The sequence below is a fragment of the Rattus norvegicus genome, chromosome 7, assembly GCF_036323735.1.
Source record: "Rattus norvegicus strain BN/NHsdMcwi chromosome 7, GRCr8, whole genome shotgun sequence".
Classification (NCBI taxonomy): domain Eukaryota; kingdom Metazoa; phylum Chordata; class Mammalia; order Rodentia; family Muridae; genus Rattus; species Rattus norvegicus.
In genome coordinates, this window is record NC_086025.1 from 60,302,835 (window position 1) to 60,324,633 (window position 21,799).

The 21,799-nt window shown below is 44.4% G+C and overlaps 1 protein-coding gene across 2 annotated transcripts in view; it reads left to right on the forward strand.

Moving 5' to 3' along the window:
• Window positions 1-21,799, forward strand: part of Ppm1h (protein phosphatase, Mg2+/Mn2+ dependent, 1H) — a 260,861-nt gene that overhangs the window by 78,748 nt on the left and 160,314 nt on the right. For both annotated transcript variants that reach the window (NM_001271079.2, XM_039079145.2), the window contains exon 2: window positions 20,423-20,585. In NM_001271079.2, the coding sequence (NP_001258008.1) occupies window positions 20,423-20,585 (163 nt within the window). The remainder of the gene's footprint in view (window positions 1-20,422; window positions 20,586-21,799) is intronic.

Here is a 21,799-nt window from a genome sequence, read left to right on the forward strand (position 1 = left end):
TCTATGCCTTAGTTCCTGCTGCTGTAACAAAGTAACATTAGCTTAAAAACAAAGGAACTTATTTCTCAGCCAGGAGTGGTGGCACATGCCTTTAATGCCTGACTGAGAAGGCAGAGGCGGGTAGATCTCTGAGTTCAAGGCCATCTTGGTCTAGAGAAGGGGTTCCAGGACAGCCAGAACTACAAAAAGAAAACCCCATCTCCAAAATCATAAAAAACCAAATGGCATTATTTCTCATAGCTCTGGGGTGCTGCAAGTTTGAGAGCAGGGATTAGCATGGTCCTGATTCAAGGGGACCGGCTTCCTGAGTGTGTGTAGTCAGCCTCTAGCATGTCATGATCTTTCTGTTTACTTATTTGTTTGGGCTTGAGATTCTAATATAATTACATTTCTCTCCCTTTCTTCCTTCGACTCCTCCCATATACCTCTTGCCTTGAAATTCACTGCCTTAGTGTTATTGCACGCATAGGTACATTCGTATAAACGTATACATTTCTAATATAATTGATTGGATCCATAGAACGTTACTTATGTGCATGTTTTCAGGGCTGATCATTTGGCACTGGACAACCACCATCGTTGTGATCTTCCCTGGAGAGGCCATCACTCCCACTCCCAGCTTTACTCAGTAGCCTGCAGTTCTTTCTGTAGGGTTGATGGTTGCAGTCTTAAGGGGACTCCTTCCTGGCTGTAAACAGTTGGATTCTAGCATAGTCAGGTTCCTGTGAAGTCCTTCCAACTGATTGCACACAGTTGACTTCTAGTGATGTCAATTATCTACCAGAACTGTCCTCTTAGTGGACCTCTTCCTGCAGGAGCCTCGTGTTTAGGAAAGATAGCTGAAACATTCTCAGAGATCTCTAGTATGGAACTAATCCTGTCAGCGGGAGCTCTTCCTTTACCAAAGGTTCCTCCCCTCCTGCACTGCTGAAGATCTGACACCTGCCAGGCCCTTCCTTTGCACTGAGCTATATTCCCACCTAACCCCACTTCCTCCTCCACCAGTCAGGTTCTAAGGCAGAGTTTGTATTGTAGCCTGGCTAGCCATGAATTTACTCTCTGCCTCTGTCCCCTGCCTCCCTGCCCCCCTGCCCCTCTGTCCCTTGACCTCCTGACCCCCTGAGCCCTCCCTCTCTCCAGGGTTAGGGTTTTAGCATATAAATCTTGGTTAATTAACATTCACCCCACAGCAGAACTAGAGCTCTTTTAAGCAACACAGAGTCCTTGCTTAATTTCCTTCTTTTAATTATTTTCAGAGCAAGTAGCCAGTGTAATAGTTGCTTCTAATGGTTGCAGCTCGGTTTAGCTTTTGTTTTTAATTCTTTTTAACTATCACTGGATTTAGATAGAGATCTCCCTCCATGCTAAAGTCTATTTACGTGTTTGTTCTAGTGTTAAAATTATCTCGTAATTGTCCAGTTCCACTGTTCGGAAACGCACGCTTTGTCCCTCTGAACCTTCCTTATCTCCAAGGGGTTTGCTTGCTTTGTCCCTCTGAACTGTCCTTATCTCTGAGGGGTGGCCTCTGACTCACTTTGTACTTCCACTGTGTAATTCTTAGAACTGGTGAAGGGGCCTGGTGAGAAGTGGTACCCAGGAGGCTCCCCAGGAATGATCTGCCTTCTGGAGTTGCCCTGGGACAAGAGTTACAAGGAACAGAGTTACAAAGTATTTATCTTTCAACAATTGAGTTCATGTTGGTATTTGTGATTCAAAAGTTACATGGTTTCCTTAACTTGTCTTGTACTAAACAAATAGGTGTTGTTTTCTACATCCTCGTAACCTGTGTGCAGTGCACTGACTTTTCTGCAGTGATCTCCCACGGGTCTCCTCAGTCCCTTTGATGGGTCATTGCCCCCACTGAACCAGCCATGGTGCCTCATCCCCATCCTTGTCCCCAAATGTATGTATATGCTACTGCTACCCCTCTGATCCTGGCACTGTCTTGGGCTTCTGTCCCAGCTGTGGTAACCAGCACCAGGGATTTGTAAAGTCGGGCCGTCATACTAATCTCCAGCTCTGTAGAAGAAGGCAGGGTAGTTCCAGTCCCTGCCTGGACCAGAAGGACCATGTTCTATCTAAGGCAGTGCGGCTTATCATCAGTGACTCGGGCGCCACCAGAACTTGAAGCTTTTCACAGACCTGACCTTAATGTCAGAGTTGAGTTGAGCCCAGAAATTATGTTTTAAGGAGTCCCCCAGGGGACAGGTAGGCACACTCAAATTTGAAAGCCACTCTAAACAGCAGAGGCTGGAATTACCAATGCAGTTTTTGTCCACGGAAAAAGTGTCACAGGTTTTTACTTGTCCACTTTTAGTGTACTTTATAGGGGAATCTTAATGCAATCTCCAGCTAAGTCTATTAGTGGGCCAGCCACTGTTTTATGCTTATTTTTGCCAAACTATTGTTCAGATAAATCAGGAATCATATTCTTAAACATTTTTATACCCTTTTCAGAAATACATTAGTAAGTTAGGAAGAATTTTTCAAATATAAGGTAAAAGAATTTTACTTTTATTATTCAGTGATTAATTTACATTTTTGTCAGTGTAAAAAGGGTGTGCTGTAACTGATATTCAAAAATCTATGCAAATTGGAAGCATAATAATTTTTTAAAAAAAATACCCTTCCTGGTGCTCTTTTTATGAAAAACAATTCCTCCTCCCGACTTCCTTTCTTAGGCTTCTGGCTCTGCCATTAAGATTGTCTCAGCAGTTGAGGGTCCGTTTATTATGACAGCCAGGACTGAAACAATGAGGTCTATTCTAATCTCCAGATTGAAATGTGGCACGGAAGGTAAACAGTTACCTCACTCTCTGGAATTTCCAGTGGCTTCTAAGACTAATATAAATTCTGTTTCTCAAGGTCAGGGGTGTTCACATGGCGCTGACCAAGAAGCAGAGAAAAGAGAACCCTGTACTCCTGCTCTCTCCTCCTCTGCTCTTTTACTCTCTCTGAGCCCCTATTCCACCAAGTGGTGCCCCCACATTCACGGCCAGTCTTTCCTGGAAAGACATACAAAGGCACAGGCAGAGGTATAGCTCCCAGATGACTAACAGTTAGCAATGAAGACTAATGTCACATTCTTTCACCTCTTAGCACAGAATTATACATATGGATATTTAGGATTTTCAAAGGATTTTCATTCTTTCTCTCTCGTTCATTTATAATCTTAATTACTTTAAAAAAACAAACAAACTCATAAGCAACAAACAATAATCACACAGTGTAATTCACCAGGTTGAAGTCTATACATTTCAGTGAACTTCTTTTTGTTTTGTTTTAGATTTTATTTATTTTATTTATATAATATAGTACACTGTAACTGTCTTTAGACACACCAGAAGAGCGCATCAGATCCCATTGCAGATGGTTGTGAGCCACCATGCGGTTGCCGGGATTTGAACTCAGGACCTCTGGAAGAGCAGTCAGTGCTTTTAACCACTGAGCCATCTCTCCAGCCCTCAGTGAACTTCTATATGGTTGGAATAGCCATTTGGGACACAGTCTGTGTAGCTTCACATTGGGATTGACACTTTCACTCTGCATTCATCAACTACAAAACCCAAAAGAAATCCCTGACGGACTTAAAACTAGAAAAACAATTAGCTTTATGCCCTCTCTGATAACTCATGTCCATTACCTGCACTCATCCGTCGCCATCAATGTTTATCTTTTCGTGTTCTCTCTGCACGCCATATGGGGCCCACATGTACATTTGTTTACATATACACATAGGTCAGTAGATAGACTCTGCAAGATTGTTTTTTTTTCTTCCTGAGATTTTGTGCCTTTGCTTAATATACATCCTAAACCCATTTTCCTGAAAATCTTGTGACGGTGTTTTTCTTTAGCGATGGATAGTATTCCATTTTTAAAACAATACCAAATTTTCATTATCCACTCAGCCGTTGATGGACAGTTCTTTGCTACTGTGAACAAAGTATCGTTAAGCATTGAATTTGAAATTGCTATTTCTCCCCTGAAGTCCATGGTGTCTGAATGCCTGTGGCCGTGGATCAAGCCCCATGCCAGTCCCTGAGCCCACAGACTCGAGGAAGGTCCCACTCTGCCTCTGCAGTACCGATGGTTGATATTGGCACTGCAAACAAACATAGACTGAGAACTGAGTGTAGTTGGACCTTTTAGTGTGCGATTGACAACCACCAAAGGGAGATTTTATTATAGGATATCAGGGTCATTCAACTAGCTGAGATACATGAGTATTGGGAACTACAACTTGGATTGTTTCCTGTCTATAACCTTTGTCTTGTAAACTCTACCCCATTTCTCTTCTCTCTCTGTTGCCCCTGTGTCTCTCCTTACCCCACTTTCCCCCACATTTGTTTGTTTTTTCTAGGTAGGGTCTTTCAATGTAACTCAAGCTGCCCTTGAACGGGTGACTGCCTCCTCCCCCTCCCACCCCCGCCTCAGCCTCCTGGGTGTTAGAATGACAATTGTGCCTGATTGTGCGTGCTTCCTCCATTACCTTTCTCTTTTTTTAATCTTTAATTTTTTTTAATGATTTATTTATTTATTTCATGTATGTGGGTATACTGTCGCTGTCTTCAGACACACTAGAAGAGGGCGTTGGATGCCAGTTACAGATGGTTATGAGCCACCAAGTGGTTGCTGGGAATTGAACTCAGAACCTCTGCAAGAGCAGCCAGTGCTCTTAACTGCTGAGCCATCTCTCCAGCCCCTCCATTACCTTTCTTTCACGTTCCACAGAAAGTCACTGACTGACTCAAGTGGCTCAAGTAGCCTTCACTAGGCTAGACATTAGTGGCCATTGAACAACTCTGTACATTGGCTGGAATAGATAAACCACGTCTAAAAGAAAGAGCCTAGGCACACAAAATCATCTCTACCATATCTGTGCACTTTGTTTCTTCTCTTCATCTAGATAGTAGCATAATTTAACAGCTAATGGAACTAAGTTTTTAAAGATTAGTTGATTTGCCCAACTTGTTTTACTAGTGAGCGCACAGAGCTAGAATACCAGGCCACAGCACTTCTTTATGGGTACATTGCATTGTTTAAGAATGATGCTAAGAAAGCATTGTGAAATAGCCTTCAACAGAGCACTTACAGTGTAATGTACCTTTCTATCATTAATAAAAATGTGTAGAAATTAACCTACAAAGAGAAAAATGTGGGCGTGGTGTCACACACTTGTAGTCCCAACACTCAGGAGGCAGCAGTAGGCAGATCTCTGGGGATTTTAAACCATGTCTGCATGTCCTGGAGTCCCAGGACAGCCGGGGCTGTACAGAGAGACCCTGTCCAAAACAAAAACAAAAACGAAATAATCAAACAAAAACCCTAAGAGAAGAAGAGATAGATTTTGGCCCATTATATTGTCATGGTTTTGGAGGTTTCTGCCCATGATCAATTAACTATGTCTTCTATTTCTTTGGGACTATGGCAGAGCAACATAGCACAGCAGGAACATGTGACAGAGCAAACTGTTCACCTCACAAGATGGAGAGCTAAGAATAGACCAGAACTGGGGTCCTATAGTCACCTTTGAGAACATACTTCCAAAGATCTAGGATCTGCCCCAGGTTCCACCTCCCAACAGTGCCACCAAGGAAAGGAATTCTGGATCCTGTTCAGGGACCTTTGGGGACATGACAGCAGCCAGTATCTAAACTCTAGTAGACAGGATGTACTTACCAGACAGGATCACTGCCCACAGAGAGCAAAGGACACGTGGTACAGAATCCTCTGGTGCACACAGTGCTTCTTTAAACCGCAGACAGTCTGTCATGGCCAGGGATGAGTGGTGTGATCAGAGCAGGCAGAGGAAACGAAGGGCCCCAGTTAGGAAGACTGTGAGGTAAATGAAGGCATTTTCATCATGACCTAAAATCATCAGGAGTCCATTTAATGGATGTTGAGCCTGAGAGGGACATGATAATGTTTGTGCTTGAGAAAGGCGGTATGAGAACACTGGGTGGGGAAGTGGAGGCATCAGATCAGGGCCTTAGAGGGTATGATGAGGGGCTTGACAAGGTGGGGAACTAGATGATGTAAGGCACAGCAATGAGACAGAGAAAGGAGATGTAGGCACAAGCAGGGGAGTTAGAAAACCAGGAGTGCCCCAGTCCTCTGTGCAAAGAACACCAGAAGGGGGCTGCATCTGAAGCATGATGTAGACGCAAGAAAGAAGAGCTAGAACAGGCTTCCGTAGCTTGAACGCCATAATGTTGCAGATGTGCTGAAGGCATTTGGACCGGCAGTCAATACGTCTGCCCCTGAGATCCACACCATAGATGTGAATTTGGCTCCACTGCTTGGCTGGGCTCAGTGTCTGGATCCCAGACTAGGCCTGGGGAGTAGAGACAATCTCCTGGGGGTGGTTTGTTTAGGAGGAAGAGAAGCAAACCAGACTCAAAGCTCCAAGGAACAGCTCAGTGTTCACACCCCACATAAAGGTCTAATTGAGGAGAGGTTTTTGACTCAACAAATTCCTGACTTCTTGAGCCCTGCCATGTGCTGAATGTGGCTCACTAGGTAGGAGAGCATTCCCTCGGTAAAATGATAGGAATCAGTATTATTTGGATAATCAGTTTAGATTCTAGATTAAGTGTGAGAGGTGGTGAGGACGATATGGGGAGACAGACAGACTCAACAGTTGGGGAAAGGGCTTCTAAAGGCTTCTTGCTCAACGCACAGTTGCCCGGAGTGTCTGAGGGGTGATACGTTACCTGCTGCACATTTCCAGCACCATGGATTCCAGTAAAGGGAGTTCAGGGGGTTGTCCAGTGGCTCTAGATTGATAGTGTCAGAAAATGCCTTTCTTTGACTCCCCCGTCTCCCTGTCAGCCCTTGAAATTCCCCAGCCCACAGCGGTTGTTTTCTGTTTTAATTTTAAAGCAGGAACTGCTGATTAGCACAAACACTTGGCTGTGAAGGCAGGCTCCACGGTGAGACGCTCCAGGCCCTGACCCCTCTTAGCCACCCCTCTGCTGGAGGTATTTGGAGCGGCTCCTGCATGGCTTGCTTTCAAGCTAATGTTCTACTAGAGGTCCTGGTGATAAAATACAGTTTGGGGGGGTGGTAGACTTGTTTTTCTTGAGCTCAAGTGCTAAATAGAATTTATGAGAGGCCATAATCTTCATGCTGGCTAGGTACCCCAGACCGCAACAGACAAATAAAAGTGATGTGGCCCATACTAAGTACCAAGGGATCAAACTAAAACTTGAAGGAACATGAAAGCCTCAGCAGCCGGGTCAGCAGCCAGGTCAGCAGCCGGGTCAGCAGCCAGGTCAGCAGCCAGGTCAGTCGGACCCACTCTACCCGAGCTGGCACGGGGAGATGTCACCTCAGCTTTGACCCTATCGAGAATGGTGACCTGATGCTTAACCCATTCCTTTTCACATTGTTTATTGTACTATTTCATTTCCCCTGGGCAAGCTATGCCTGCAGCCACTCTGATCTTACTAGGGATCCTTTGTAACTTGTAACTCACTTGATGTGAGCCAGCTCAGTCATTACCTTTGATGACCTTTGATTTGATGACATCTCACTTTTTGAGACAACTGGTGAGAGACCCAACTTAGAACATCGTAAATTTTGTAAACAAGTAAGCGCTTCTTGAGCTCATTCCTCCTTACAGTGTGCCAGGACAAAGCTGAATCCATTTGTTCTATGCATTCGTAGATTTTTTTTTTAAGATTTATTTATGTATGTCTCTGAGTGTTGTTTGGATGTATGCCTGCATGTCAGAAAAGGACATCAGATGCCATTAAAGATGGTCGTGAGCCACCACATGGTTTCTGGGGATTGAACTCAGGACCTCTGAATGGGCAGCCACTGCTTTCTAGCCCCATTCATAGACTTGGATCAAGGTTTGCTAACTGGAGTGTGCTGTTAGATTCTGTTGAGCATCCAACTTAAGAATCTGCTATCTGGGGGTTGGGAATTTAGCTCAGTGGTAGAGCGCTTGCCTAGGAAGCGCAAGGTCCTGGGTTGAGTCCCCAGCTCCGGAAAAAAAAAAAAAAAAGAATCTGCTATCTGCTGTCCGTTTGTCTTACTAAGCACACTTGCCCTCTTCTGGAGACTGTAGACATCAGCTTACCTACAATGGAAGGTAGGATGAATGGCTCTCCAAGGGCCTCAGGGGTTAAAGTGTCCTGTTCTTCCCTTTGTCTATTGAGGCTAATTGGATTGTTAACTGAGCTTTTCCCTGGGTCTGGGGAACAGAGGGTAAAATTTTCCATCAGATAAAGACCCTTTGCAAAGGGCTGATGAGTGTTTTGTTTAGGATTATAACCTGAAACAGAACAAGCGTCCTCCCACAAGCGAGTTAAAATGCAGACGTGAAGGGTTTTTGCAAGGCACATTACTTTCAGATGTAGTGCTTTTAAACAACGCAAAGGCTAAGGTCTGTGAAGGAAAATGACTCACTGCTTTCCCCGTACATTTGTGCAGTAGTATTGCTGGCTTTGATAAAGTGTTTGGAGCACTGCAGATCCAGTGACGTATCACGAGCCCTTCTGCAGCTCCCCGTCTTCTCCTGGCCGCTGTGCAGCCCTTCTCAAGAGCATCCTTTGTGTGAGCACAATATATCACTTAAAAATAAAAAAATCTTGGCTGCTGTGAGGAAAGGCCAGAATGGCTTGTCAGAGTCCCCTGCGTGTGATTCTGGCGCATTGAGTGGTAACAGTGTTTCTTCTCGTGTGCTAGGCTGGAAGCTTTAACCCACCTGTTCAATGGAAGGGGTTTTAGGCAGCTGTTTTCTAGCAGTTGGCTACTTCCTTATAAGGAAAACATTGTCGTTTCTTCTCCATTTTAGTGATGGAAACTGTGGCATGAGAACTGAGGTAAAGGAACTTGGCTGGAGGTCACCCAGCCATGAGTGTGAGGCCCAGGACTCAAACCCAGGGAGTCTGTTATCCACTGCCTCTACTCTCTTTTCACATCAAACTGCTTCACAATTCTTTCAAAGCCTGGCCATGCACTGCTTCTTCTTCTCCGCTCTGCATTTGCTTTGCATGCCCTCCAGGCACACCCATGAAGCATGGGCAGCATGAAGTCAGAAACCAACTTCTGGCGTCCTTTCTTAGAACCATCCATCTTGGCTTTTTTTTATTATTAATTCTCTCTCAGGCTTAGATGTGGGTCATTAGGCAAAACTTGTGAGCTAGCAATCCCCAGAGATTCCCAACCCCCACACCCACCCCTCCCACACCCATCCCTTTCCATCTCTACCTCCCTAGCCCTGGAATTAGAAATGCCTGAGCATCAATCTAGACTCCTAATGTTTATCCAACAAGCACTTTACCAACTGAGCCATCTCCCCAGCTCATTGAGGTTGCTTTCTTAAGCAAGGATTAAGAAATCTAAGCCTTGAACACATTTGATCCTATCTGAGCTTAGCAGCTAAGCAGGGTCAGGTCTGATTGGTTCTTGGATGGGAGAACGCCAAACAGGATACCATTTAACCGTTCTTGCCGCCAAGTAATGCCACATGGTGCTGCCTATTTCTGTGAGATATTTATAAAGAAGATGGCAGAATCCTAGATAGCTAGATACTTACTTCCTTTATTCAACAGCAAGACTAACAACAAACAAGATTTATCCAAGATTGTATGTGGGAATTTTGAATAATAGCCCAATTAAAAAAAATATGGTATGGATGTAGGGAAAGAGGGTTCCTTACCTACTGCTGGTAGAATGTAAATTATACAGCAGTGATGGAAATCAGTGTAGAGGTTCCTTAGAATAATAAAAATAGAGCAAACACATGAACGAGGGACAGCTCTGCTGAGCTTATATCGTGCCACAAAAATATTCTCACACATCCATGTTTACTGTGGCATTTTTCACAGTAACAAGAAAATGGAATCAGTCCTGATCTCTGTCTGTAGACAAATGAATAATGGAAATTTTGTCTGTGTGCATGTTAGAATCCTGCTCTGCCCTGTTGTCTGTCAGCAGACGCATGAATAATGAAAATGTCACATATGTGCACGGTAGAATCTTACTCTGCTTTGAAAGGAAATGATGAAATTTACAAGGAAATGGATGGATCATGGACAGATCCTCGCTGTGATGCTCACAGGGATGCAAATGTGTTCAAGTGGGCTGTGAAACTAGAAAGGAGAACACAGGATGGGAGAAAGAGGTGCTAGAGGAAGAGAGGACGACCATAGGTTACGTGTAGAATGAAAACAGCGTTTTCTACATTGCTGATTAATGTAGCAGGATCCAGCCCACTGTGGGCAGTGCCATTCCCTAGGCTGTGGAGGGTGGAAAAAAAGAGACAAGATGGTAAGGGGCAGAAGAGGATATCAGTAAAAACAATTTTAAGAACTACTTGAACATGCTGTCATAGCTGTGATTGTATGAGGTTCAGTGGTCTCTAATTTGCCCTGCCATGCTTCATACGCTAGGTTCAAACTCTAGCATGTATTTTTTTTAAAAAAGGAAAAAACAAAAATGAGCAAGCAAAACACTGTAGTGACTACTGTAATATCAATATAAACTTCAGAATAGCAAATATTACCAGTGACAAAATGCCAAAGTGAAGCCTAATATTTTGCATGATAATATTCAAACTATTTTTTTTCAAAAGGAATTACATATTTCCCAGCTTTGGATGTAGCTCACTGATAGAGCATTGCCTAATGTGGCTAACCCTGAGTTTAATCTCAGATAGTGGGAGCTGAAGGGGTAGAGAAGGGTGTGTTGGTTTTCATTCAACACAAACCTAGACAGAATCTCAGCTGAAGAATTGCCTCCATCAAGACTGGCCTGTGGACATGTATATGGAGCATTTTCTGCATTGCTAATTGACATAGGAGGACCCAGTCCACTGTGGGCAGTACCATCCCCTAGGCTGATGGGCCTGGGCTGTGAAAGAAAGGTGGCAAAAGTCAGCAAGCTGTGTCTTCAGTGGTCTCTGCTTCAGTTCCTGCACGATTCTTCCATGAACTCTTGATTGGCTTCCCTAAAATAAATTAAAGTAAGGTAACCAGGCCCCTCCATCCCCCCAAGTTGCTTTTGGTCTGTTTTATCCCAGTAACTGCAAAGCAAACTAGAATAGTGTATATGGCTCGTCTGCTGAGATTACGGTGTCTTTTGGCTTCATATTTTATTTCTGTTTTCTTTTTTAAATTACTTCTCTCACAAAGGGAGATCTATATAAAAATATACTACGTTGCCATTTTTTAATAGCCAATGTAAACTAATAGCTATTTATGAGTAATATTGTACTTAATTTCCAAAAGGGATATTATTTTCAGATCCTTTTTGATAGGCCCTGTATCCCCCCCCAAAGTTGCTCTAACATTTAATGATGCATAAAACTTTCCCCTTTAAGTGTAGAAGTTAGATATTTATGGTATTAAAAACTTGTTGTGACAATAATTGAAAGGCGATTGGGTAATATTTATTTTGCCATGTTAAAGTTTATTTTTAAACAACCAAGGTGAAGAAGAAAATAGTGATCTAAGTATGTGTGAGGTCTACACAACATTGTATCTTCTGAGCTTTGGTGGGAGCTCTTTTAGGTCCTAGTCATTTAGTTCATAATAGAAGGTAATAGAAAAACAAAAGGTGACTTCAGAATCCCTGTTGAAAAAAGTTCCCCTCTCCTGTTACCAGAAAATCAGGGTTCATGGTAAGCTCCACCCAGACCTACGGCCCCCACCTCCTCCTTACCTGCATTTGGGTGCATCTGTGATATTGTTGATGTTTCTGTTCTACAAAAGACAATTTCAGAGGAAACAGAGACTGAGACCCAACAGTTCAGTTCAGTTCACTCTTTCTCGGAAACATCCCACGGTAAATAATTTGATCTGGTTGGGAGGCAGAGTCTGTTTTAGCAAGTCGCCCGCTGTAATGGAAAGCCTGCCACAGACAGAGGGTCAGTGAACAGTGTGGATCCGTTCCAACAAGACCTTCTCTGTGCACCTGAAATTGGGATTCCATGTGCTTTGAACGTGTCCCGATTTTTTTTCCTCTTTACTATTAAAAAAAAAAAATCCATCCTTGTAACACAAAAACTGATCTCTATCTGGCCCTCGGGCAGTAGTGGCTAGCCAAGCTCTGGCTGAGTTGGACTTGGCCAACACTGTCATTTCTGAAGAACGTTTTGTCACTTGGGCTGAAGCTACTTTCATTATTTCGTCTTGCAGAACTTTGCACCCCTAAGCCTCAGTTCATCTTCCTCTTTCCCTTCCTGATCTGAACACCCTATTGTGATGGCTGGTCTTGGCTGTCAGGTAGACACACCTGGGAAGAGGAACCTCCACCTGAAGACTTGCCTCTATCAGATTGGTCGGGGGCGCAGTCTCCTGACTGCAGTCGGGCATAGACTGTGTGAGCAGGTAGCTGACAGCGCGTCTGAGACCAAACTACTAACCAGCCTCCCTGCGTGGTGCCCGCCTCTGCTCCTGCTTGAGCTCCTGTCCTAGCTTTGCTCAGTGATGGATTGTGACCTGGAAGCATAAATTAAAATCATCCCCAAGTTGGTTTTGGCCAGTTTTTGTATTTATTTGTTTCTTTGTCTTGTTCTTTTATCACAGCAACCAAAAGCAAACTAGAATACCTGTCTATCTATTCGCCATTTTTAAACCTGGGAGTCATTCTCCATGTTCCTTTTCCTGTGACCCATGTCTGCCAGACCTTCCAGGGCTCCTCAGTCCACATGCCTCCTCTGAACATCTCCTCTCTCCCACCATCCAGAGCCAGTGCTTGGAGCATGACCTCCGAGCCCCTCCCCCAGAGCTTTGCCTCTGTTGCACCCTCACTCATCTACCCTAGGCTTCTAGCATTGCTCTCCCAGAGCCACTGAGAGCACACCAAACCTTTATTTAAGAAGTCTTTATTCCCCTCCCTGGGACTCTGTAGGGTAAAGTTCCTGGAGAATGGAATCCTCCCCACGCCTGTAGTTACACTTATAGGTAGCTCAGACCCAGGGCACCTATCAGAAGCTTCATCTCACTCTGTTTTCTCAGGCTGCTCCTCTGCCTGGGGACACCTTCTTGAACTTCTCCCTAAGTATCGGTTCCCTCGTTATCAGTAAGACCGAATCCATAGACCACATCATCCGTGGCTGTTTCCGAAGCTGTTTTATCAATGACTCTCCTCTGTGGTTTTGGAACTTTTAGGACAGACACCTCACTCAACTCCAGTATCAGTCTGAGACAAATTGCAGTGCTTTCTAAAAGGGTCCAGAAGATTGTGTGTGTGTGTGTGTGTGTGTGTGTGTGTGAGAGAGAGAGAGAGAGAGAGAGAGAGAGAGAGAGAGAGAGTCAGTCACATGGTCTGTTGAAACCTAACCCCAGTGTGATGCTATTAGAGGTAGGTGCTTCCAGAGGTGATTAGGAGGTAAGGGTGGGGCTCCCGTGAGTGGGAGTCGGAGAAAATGGGGTTTAAGAGCTGTTCTTTTTTTTCTCTGTCCCTTCTGCCATGTAAGGTTATAGCAAGAATATTGTCACCTATGAACCAGGAAGAGTCCTCAATAGACCCAGGGTGTGTCATCTCCTATCTTGCCTGCGTCCAGCAGTGAGAAGTCCTTTGCTGTTTCCTTGGGTTGTGATGTTTGGTTACAGCCGAGATGCCACATCTTCCGTGCTCCTTGGTGACTCCATGTCAGTCTCCCAACTTACCCCAGTTAGGTTTGTTCCTCCTCTTTGGCAGGCTCTACCCACATTCCTAGGCCGGTTTACAGTTTACAATCCTGTTTGGCTTCCCGAGTGCTAGGATTGCAGGCCTACCTACCACTACACTCAGACTTGTGTCTACACGTGTGGAGGGCAAAGGACTGCCCTGGGTATCATCTCTCTGACACCACCACATTACTTTTTTGAGATGAGGCCTCTCACTGGCCTTCAGTTTACCAACTAGGGTAGCCTGATTGTCCCTGAACTCATAGAGATCTGGCTGTATCTCCTGGGACTAAGGTGTGCACCACTTGTGGCTGTACCCAGCTATTTGTAAGTGGGCTTTAGGGATAAAATCCCTGGTCTTGTGTGCATGAAGCAAATCTATTGATCTATCGCCCCAGCCGTGCAGTAAATATCTGCAAATATTTCAATCACTGTGTTTGTGTCTAAGCCTTTTCCGATCATATAGTCTCAGGGATAAGATGTCAAGATTGCATTTTCAAATGCCCATGGGGCCGGGCTGTCAATTTAACTGACAAAGGTCAACACAGGAAGGTCTGTGATAAACTAATACAGACCTGTCCAATCTCTTGGGTACAATCTCCAGACCTGTCCAATCTCTTGGGTACAATCTCCTCTCAGGGTTGGCTGTTTCTATAGTGTGTGTGACTGTATGCGGGCAGATATATTCATTTTCAAGGGAAATATGAACATTTTAATGTAATTGTTCCATATTTTAAGCATAGGCCACCACCTACTTTTTTAAAAAAACTCTACCTTTTGGTCAAATTTTTATTATTATTATTATTATTATTATTATTATTATTATTATTATTACTACTACTACTACTACTACTACTACTACTACTACTACTACTATTATTGCAGCTCATCCATAGGCTGGATGTTGTCTGTAAGACTCATGGTTGTCTGCATCCACTCATTGGCCACAGCCGTTGTCTGGGGCTGGAGGGTATGAGGTGGCTCACTGAACGAAGACTCTACCAGAGCAAGTGTATTCTGCCTTCACCATGCTGTCCCTTCCCACGTGGTTCTTAACCTTCCAAAATGCAGAAGCCTGCCACCACAGAAGCTTCCTTGCATGCCACCATATTTCCCCTCTGGTAACGTGTGATTACTGTGGACAGCAGTGATGGAGTGGATGTCCGTTTCCTCCCCTGCTCCTGGGTAACTGTTAGAGGAGAGTGTGCATCCTAATGGGCGTTCCCTCCCACTGACCATCCCTGAGGGCTGTTATCAAGGGATTAATCGGGTTCCTAGTCAGAACAAGCATTGCAGCACCCAGAGGTAGGGGTTTATTCTCGCCCTAGGAGCTCAAAATCAAGGCTCAAACCCTCCTGCTGTAGCCTGTCTGGGTGGGCTGTCCCCACTTCAGAGAATCTCATTAAGTATGGATGACAGAGAGTACCTGGAGAAGAAAATGTTCGTAATAGCCAGCTATATTTGATCTCCCATAAACAATTCATTTCCCCCAAACGGCAATTTTCAATCCGCCCCTCAATTATTTATGAATCAGCAGTATACCTGATGTCCTATACAGAGACCTCTTCCTTAACCAGTTCAAGTGCTGCCTGCTGAGAAGGGTTACCCTTTGATGTAAAACTTTCAGTTTACACTGCCCAGGGCTTTATACTTCCTTTAAAAGCAAAAGCAAATTCTGCAGCTGTTAGTTGTTCTTCTATGCTTAAAAACAAAACAAACAAAAAAAACAAAAACAAAAACGAAAAACAAACAAAAAAAACAAAACAGTGGTTGCAAAATTTCTGTATTGAGCAGCCCATATTCTCCTTCATTTTCTCTTTCTCCTTTTCTTTTTCTATTTCCTTTCCGAATTTGAACTCTTAACTTTAAAATTACCCAAGTTATTTAGGTGGATGAAGTCCCCCTATTCAACACATATTTTGGCAACTCAGAATGTAGTTCACGAAATGCTTGCCGGTAAGGACTTGAGGTGCGTGGTAAGTTACATGCCCACTGCCACTCCCCAACTGCACCAGCCTCTGAAAGGCTGGAGCAGCAGTAGTTGCCTCACAGAGCTGACCAGAGCATGGGACGAGTTGGTTACTCCACATAAGGTGCTGAGAGCTCTTTGGCACACAGACAGATCTCAACAAAACCCCCATTCTCCTCACCAGGAAGTAAGCAGCAGAGGCGGTGTCTCTCTGACTCCTACATTCACTCTAAAGTACCTGCTCTGGGCCCTGTTCTTAGGCGAGAGGCTGTCTTAGTTAGGGTTTTACTGCTGTGAATGGACACCATGACCAAGGCAACTCTTACAGGGACAACATTTCATTGGGGCTGGCTCACAGGCTCAGAGGTTCAGTCCATTATCATCAAGGTGGGAACCTGGCAGCATCCAGGCAGGCATGGTGCAGGAGGAGCTGAGAGTTCTACATCTTCATTTTATGTATGTGAGTACACTGTAGCTGTCTTCAGACACACCTGAAGAGGACATCAGACCTCATTACAGATGGCTGTGAACCATCATGTGGTTGCTGGGAATTGAACTCAGGACCTCTGGAACAGCAGTCAGTGCTCTTAACCACTGAGCCATCTCTCCAATGAGAGTTCTACATCTTCATCTGAAGGCTGCTAGCAGAATACTGGCTTCCAGGCAGCTAGGATGAAGGTCTTAAGCCCACTCCCACAGTGACACACCTATTCCAACAAGGCCATACCTTCCAATAGTGCCATACCCTGGGCTGAGCATATATGAACCATAACAGAGCCCCTGCTTTTAACAGCCACGGTTTATTGCCTCCAGGTTAGTTCACAGAAAATGTTTCCCTTCTCTGTAGGAGACTGGAAAACATCACCAAAAATATGATAATTTATTACCCACCAGTGTCTTATATTTTCAAATGTTCAAAGTAACCATAGTGTGCAGACAACAGAATGTGCTTTCTGAACTTAGGCACTGGCTTTATTGGGGGCAGAAGCCAAGGGCAGACTAAGCTGTTCATGCGGTCATGTGCTTGCAGTTGACACAGATGTTCCTCAGCTTGGGAAACCAGGATTTTTCTCCATTCACTTTTAGCTTTGCAGTGTTCTCAACCTGTGGGCCGTGACTCCTTTGGTGGTCACTTATCAGCTATCCTGCATATCTGATTTATATTACTTTTCATAACAGTAGCAAGATTACAGCTATGAAGTAGCCACACAAATAACTTTATGGTTGGGGGTGACCACAGCATGAAGAACCGCACTAAAGGGTCAAAGCATTAAAATGGTTGAGAACCACGTTTTAGTGGAGTCCGGCTCCCTTTCCACCTGACGGGTGTGCATTGCCTTTGAAGAAGAAAACATAGTGTTTAAGTTGGTAGGCATTGAAATTTTTAGGACCAACATAAATTGAGAAGAATCAAGTCCTTCTACTAAATCTGTGTGAAATACTGAAGGTGAAATACTGGGAACTAGGAGACGCAGAACTGGAGATGGGGGGAAAGCGCATGGCCCTGCAGTCAGTCCCCAACAAAGCCGGGGACAGGGGGTTGGAGCCATCAGCAGCTTCCTGCACATATTGGTCTTCTAGAGGCCCCATGTTCAGTTTCAGGCACACATGGTAAGTCACAGCCGTCTAAAATTAGTTTCATGGGATCTGATGCCCTCCTCTGGCCTCTTCATGCACCTGGTATATTTAATGCACACGTAGACAAAACACACACTAAAAAAATAAAATAAAATAAAGCATTTTTATTCTTTTAAATAAAGAAAAGGGTTTTGTTGTTGCCGTGGGGTTTATTTGGGGGGGGGAGTTGAGGGGGTCAGTCCTTTATAATGAGGTAATACTGAAATGTCTGACCAGGACAGTATTATTTCCACCAGATTGACATTTCTGACATTTTAGCATTTCACTGGGTTGTTCACAAGCCGATTGAACACGCAATGGCAAAGTAAGGTCACCAGTAATTGTTCTCTCACAATTCTCCAGTTCTGATGCCTCAGTGCAGTGCTGACCTCTGAACCATGCGCTGCGCTGCCAGGAATAGACGCACAATAGGAAAACAAGAGCCTCAGGGCCAGGGCAAGAGCCAGGCCTCTCATCTTCCCAGCTCTGCTACATTCAACTGTGCAAGCTTGTATCTTTGTCGCCACCCAGGGTCTGAATTCCTCATGCATGCCACAGGGTTTTGGGTACCTCTTGGCAAAACCAGGTCAGATTCAGAGTTTAGCACCCATAAAGGAAGGCAGGAGGCTGCATTTTAGGGGGGAGGGTGATTTCAATTTTATGATGTAAGTAATTATAGTAGCTTTATAGACTCCTGGAAGCCAGCAGTGGCTGATGAGTCAGCCTTACAGAGAGCTATTGAAGATCTGCAGCGCTTTTGCTGTTGTTATTTTAAAGTAAAGCAACAAAAGGCGACAACAGGAGGTTAGGCACTAATGGTAGAGTGCCACCGAGTTCTGGGAATGGTAGCCGAGAGCTTCCACGGACAGGGCTGTGAGGGACTTGTCATCATGAGCTGTTCTGCCAGCTGGACCTCTACTTCAGCCTTGTCGGGGAAAGGTGCTTGTTTGGGAAATTGTGGTGGTATAGCATTACATCTCAGTAAATAACACACTGCTGGCAGGTCATTACCAGTGACTGAGGCGACAAGTTATTTCCTTCCTCATTCTCTTGCCCTCCTGGCTCTGTTCTCCAAGTTCAGACATCAGAAGAACGCACCTAGTGACCCTGTCTGTCTGTCTTGAGCTTCAAATGCAGTCTCACCTAGTAAGATAGCTAGGAGCAAACATGACCGTCTCTAGGTTAGGCAAATCTGAGCTGTCTCTGCTTCCTTTTCCCTGGGGTCTTTCTCAGACTCCTCTCTGGTCGGAGAAGCAGGGAGGAAGTTATCCTTCCTCTCGGTGCTAGACTAAAACAGGCCTACTATGTGTTTCCCCACAGTCCAGTTTGGCTTGCTACAGACTGCCTGACGTTCCCTCGGTGCAGAGGGAAGGAGTTGAGGTATCCCGTCTTTATCCCAGCTGTGTCCTTGTATGTGACACTCAGAGTCAGTTGCTGAGTCCTGACTGTCATCGTGGCACTGCTAATCATCCCCCGTAGATTACCTCATCATGTGCATCCTAAACTATCTGTTTCTTAGAGGAGAGGGAGTGAGGATAACACACCCTCTCTCTCTCCCAACCTCTCCACACCAGGTATAAGAAACTGTAACATCCACTTGATGCTCAACTCCTTATCATCCTCTAGAATGTGATTTTAAAGGGTTGTAAGCAAAATTTAATTATATATATACACACACACAGTGCAGTATCTTAAATGAATAGAAGCAGAGTTTTGCTTATTCGAGTAACTGAAATGGACATTGTAGCAGCACCAACAAGAACAATGAAGCAGTTTAATTATGGAGCAGGTAGCAGGCACCTGTGCAGATGAGTCTGCTCAGATGGCAACCTTGTTTTCTTTTTCAAACCTGGATTGCCAGGCATGGCGACAGATGGTTTCACCCATTGAACCATCCCACCAACCCACCCAAAAGTAGTCATTTTTTTTCAAATCAATTAGGGAAAAGATAAAAATCTTGTTATATAGGGGCTGGAGAGATGGCTCAGCGGTTAAGAACACCTGACTGCTCTTCCAGAGGTCATGAGTTCAATTCCCAGCAACCACATGGTGGCTCACAACCATCTGTAAAGAGATCCGATGCCCTCTTCTGGTGTGTCTGAAGACAGCCACAGTGTACTTATATATAATAAATGAATAAATCTTAAAAGAAAATCTTGTTATAACAAGGGCACCCGTTTCTGTTTACACAGATGGATGGAACTGAACTTTGTGTGAGGCAAAACTATAGGTTTTTAGAAAAACCTATCTGTCCAGTAAGATCAGTGTTGTGTGTGGGACATACTAGTTAGCAAAGGTTAGCTGCTCACATCCAAGGGTGGGCGTGACCAAAGAGAGTACAGGGAATGATGTCATTAATTATTGCATTTTAAAAAGGACTTAGAGACCGAAAACAATAAAAGCAAAGTGTGAATGTGTGTGTGCGTGCGCGCATGCGCGCACAAGGGGATCTATGAACTTGGGCTTAGGCAAAGACACGTGAATGGTGAAGCATGTTTTCCTGAAAGATTCTGACTCTTCTTACATTAAAATTAAATGAAAGCCTTACTACGTCTACGGTACTATGCGGTATGGTCTGGTCTTGCTACGGTACTGTGTGGAATGTCTTCACTATCCAAGTCAAAGTGCAGAGGGCAGGAATAAAAGACAGAGCTAAAAATATTCTCACAGCACACGCACACACCTTTGATCCAATCCCTGGCTTGAGTGTGAGTGAGAGGTGACATAGTGAAGTATGGTTCTCCCTTCCCTCGGACTTTACCATGTGCTGTAAATTGCTGCCGTGTTCTTTGATAAGATGAATAGTGACTTTGCTCAAACACTTGGGAAAATGGAACAGAATTCCCTGTCTGTCTGTGTTGTAATTACCCAACAGTTCAGACTCCAACTTAACCTGAAGGAGTGGGAGTGGTTCCTTTATGTGTTTTGAGTAGAGGGGGGGACCACTGAGTTGCCACATCTGACAGACACCTGCAGAGGTGAGTGGAGATCAGAATGACTCCCTTAGCAAGTGTGTCAGAGGGTGCTAATTCAATTCTGCTTTCAACAGCTCTGTTTATCCAGGCCATGAAATAGTGAGAGCATGGGCCCTCTGCATTAAGTAGTTCAATGCCAGTTCTCCGGTCTCCTTGGCTGACCCTTGAGATAGAGACTGAGCACTCAGCTTCCCAGAAACCACCATCTGATTGGCTTTTTCTGGCTTCTTCTCCAGGGTTATTAATGCTGGAAAGAGCACACACAATGAGGACCAAGCCAGCTGCGAGGTGCTCACAGTGAAGAAGAAAGTTGGGACCATTACTTCCACCCCGAACAGAAATTCCAAGCGAAGGTCATCCCTTCCCAACGGGGAAGGCCTGCAGTTAAAGGAGAACTCTGTAAGCACCGTTCCTCCTGCCCTCTTTGGTGTTCAAATATGCTAGCCCCGACTTTCAGATGCTGCGGCTTGTGGCTGGTAGTGGTTCACGTCTTTAATCCCAGCACTTGGGAAGTGGAGGCAGAGGCAGATGTGGGAGGATCTCTGTGAGTTCAAGGCCAGCCTGGTCTATGTGGTGAGTTCAGGACCAGCCTGGTCTATGTAGTGAGTTCAGGACCGTTCACTCTGGCTTTGTCCAGGTGCAAATGAATGGGTACGGAACAAGCCAGTCTTCAGATTCAGATTCAGCGACGGAATGGGTCAGTAGGGTATCACACATATCACACTGCAGGTGACATGTGTTGGGTGAGCTGTTGTTTGTTTATTAGGTTTGTTTTTGAACAAAGTAGACACAACACTATAAATAGGTTTGTTTTAGGAGCTGTCTCATATATATATATATATATATATATATATATATATATATATATATATATATATATATATATATATATATGGTGGTTTCAAAGAAGCCGATTTTTTTTTTTAAGAGGAAATGGCCTGAAAAGCTCTTGTAAGGGGCAGAAGAATCTCTAGCCATTGGCTCAGAGCCCAGCTGTGCTGTGTGACCCTGTCTTCCCCTTCCCTGTCCATTATACTTGGCCGGTTGGAGCCTGTTCCTAATGTTCTTCCAAGTTAATATTTGTTTTAGTTGGCTGAAGGCCCTTGCAGCCTATGGGGTGGCCTGGCAGACTGAATGCCCTCCTATTGACAAGCCCCAGGGTACATCCTCTCTCTCCAGAGGCTGGAGAACAAAGCAACATCTCCTCAGAAAGAACTGCAGACGCCCTTAGACAGGGAGTGGGGGACATCAACCCTGTGGATCAGCAGATTGTGCAGTCCTGTGGAGAGGTGCCCTGTGGGAAAATCGGGGCACATTAAATGAGGTGACCCAAATGTCACTATTTGTTCTAGTAATCTTTAGTACGTTTTTATATAAAATACACAAAAAATTTAAGAGATCCAGGAGTTCCATTTTAGTCTAGAAAATAGTGTCTTGTTTCATTTAGGCTCAGAGAATAGAAGTATTGAGATGGTTAGAGAGTCAGGAAGCGCAACGACCAGTGGTTTTTGTTTGTTTGTTTTGTTTTGGGTTTTGTTTGGGGTTTTTTTTTTTGGTGAATTATTATTATTATTTAATCTTCCTTTACAGTCCAGCCACTACCCTTTCCACCC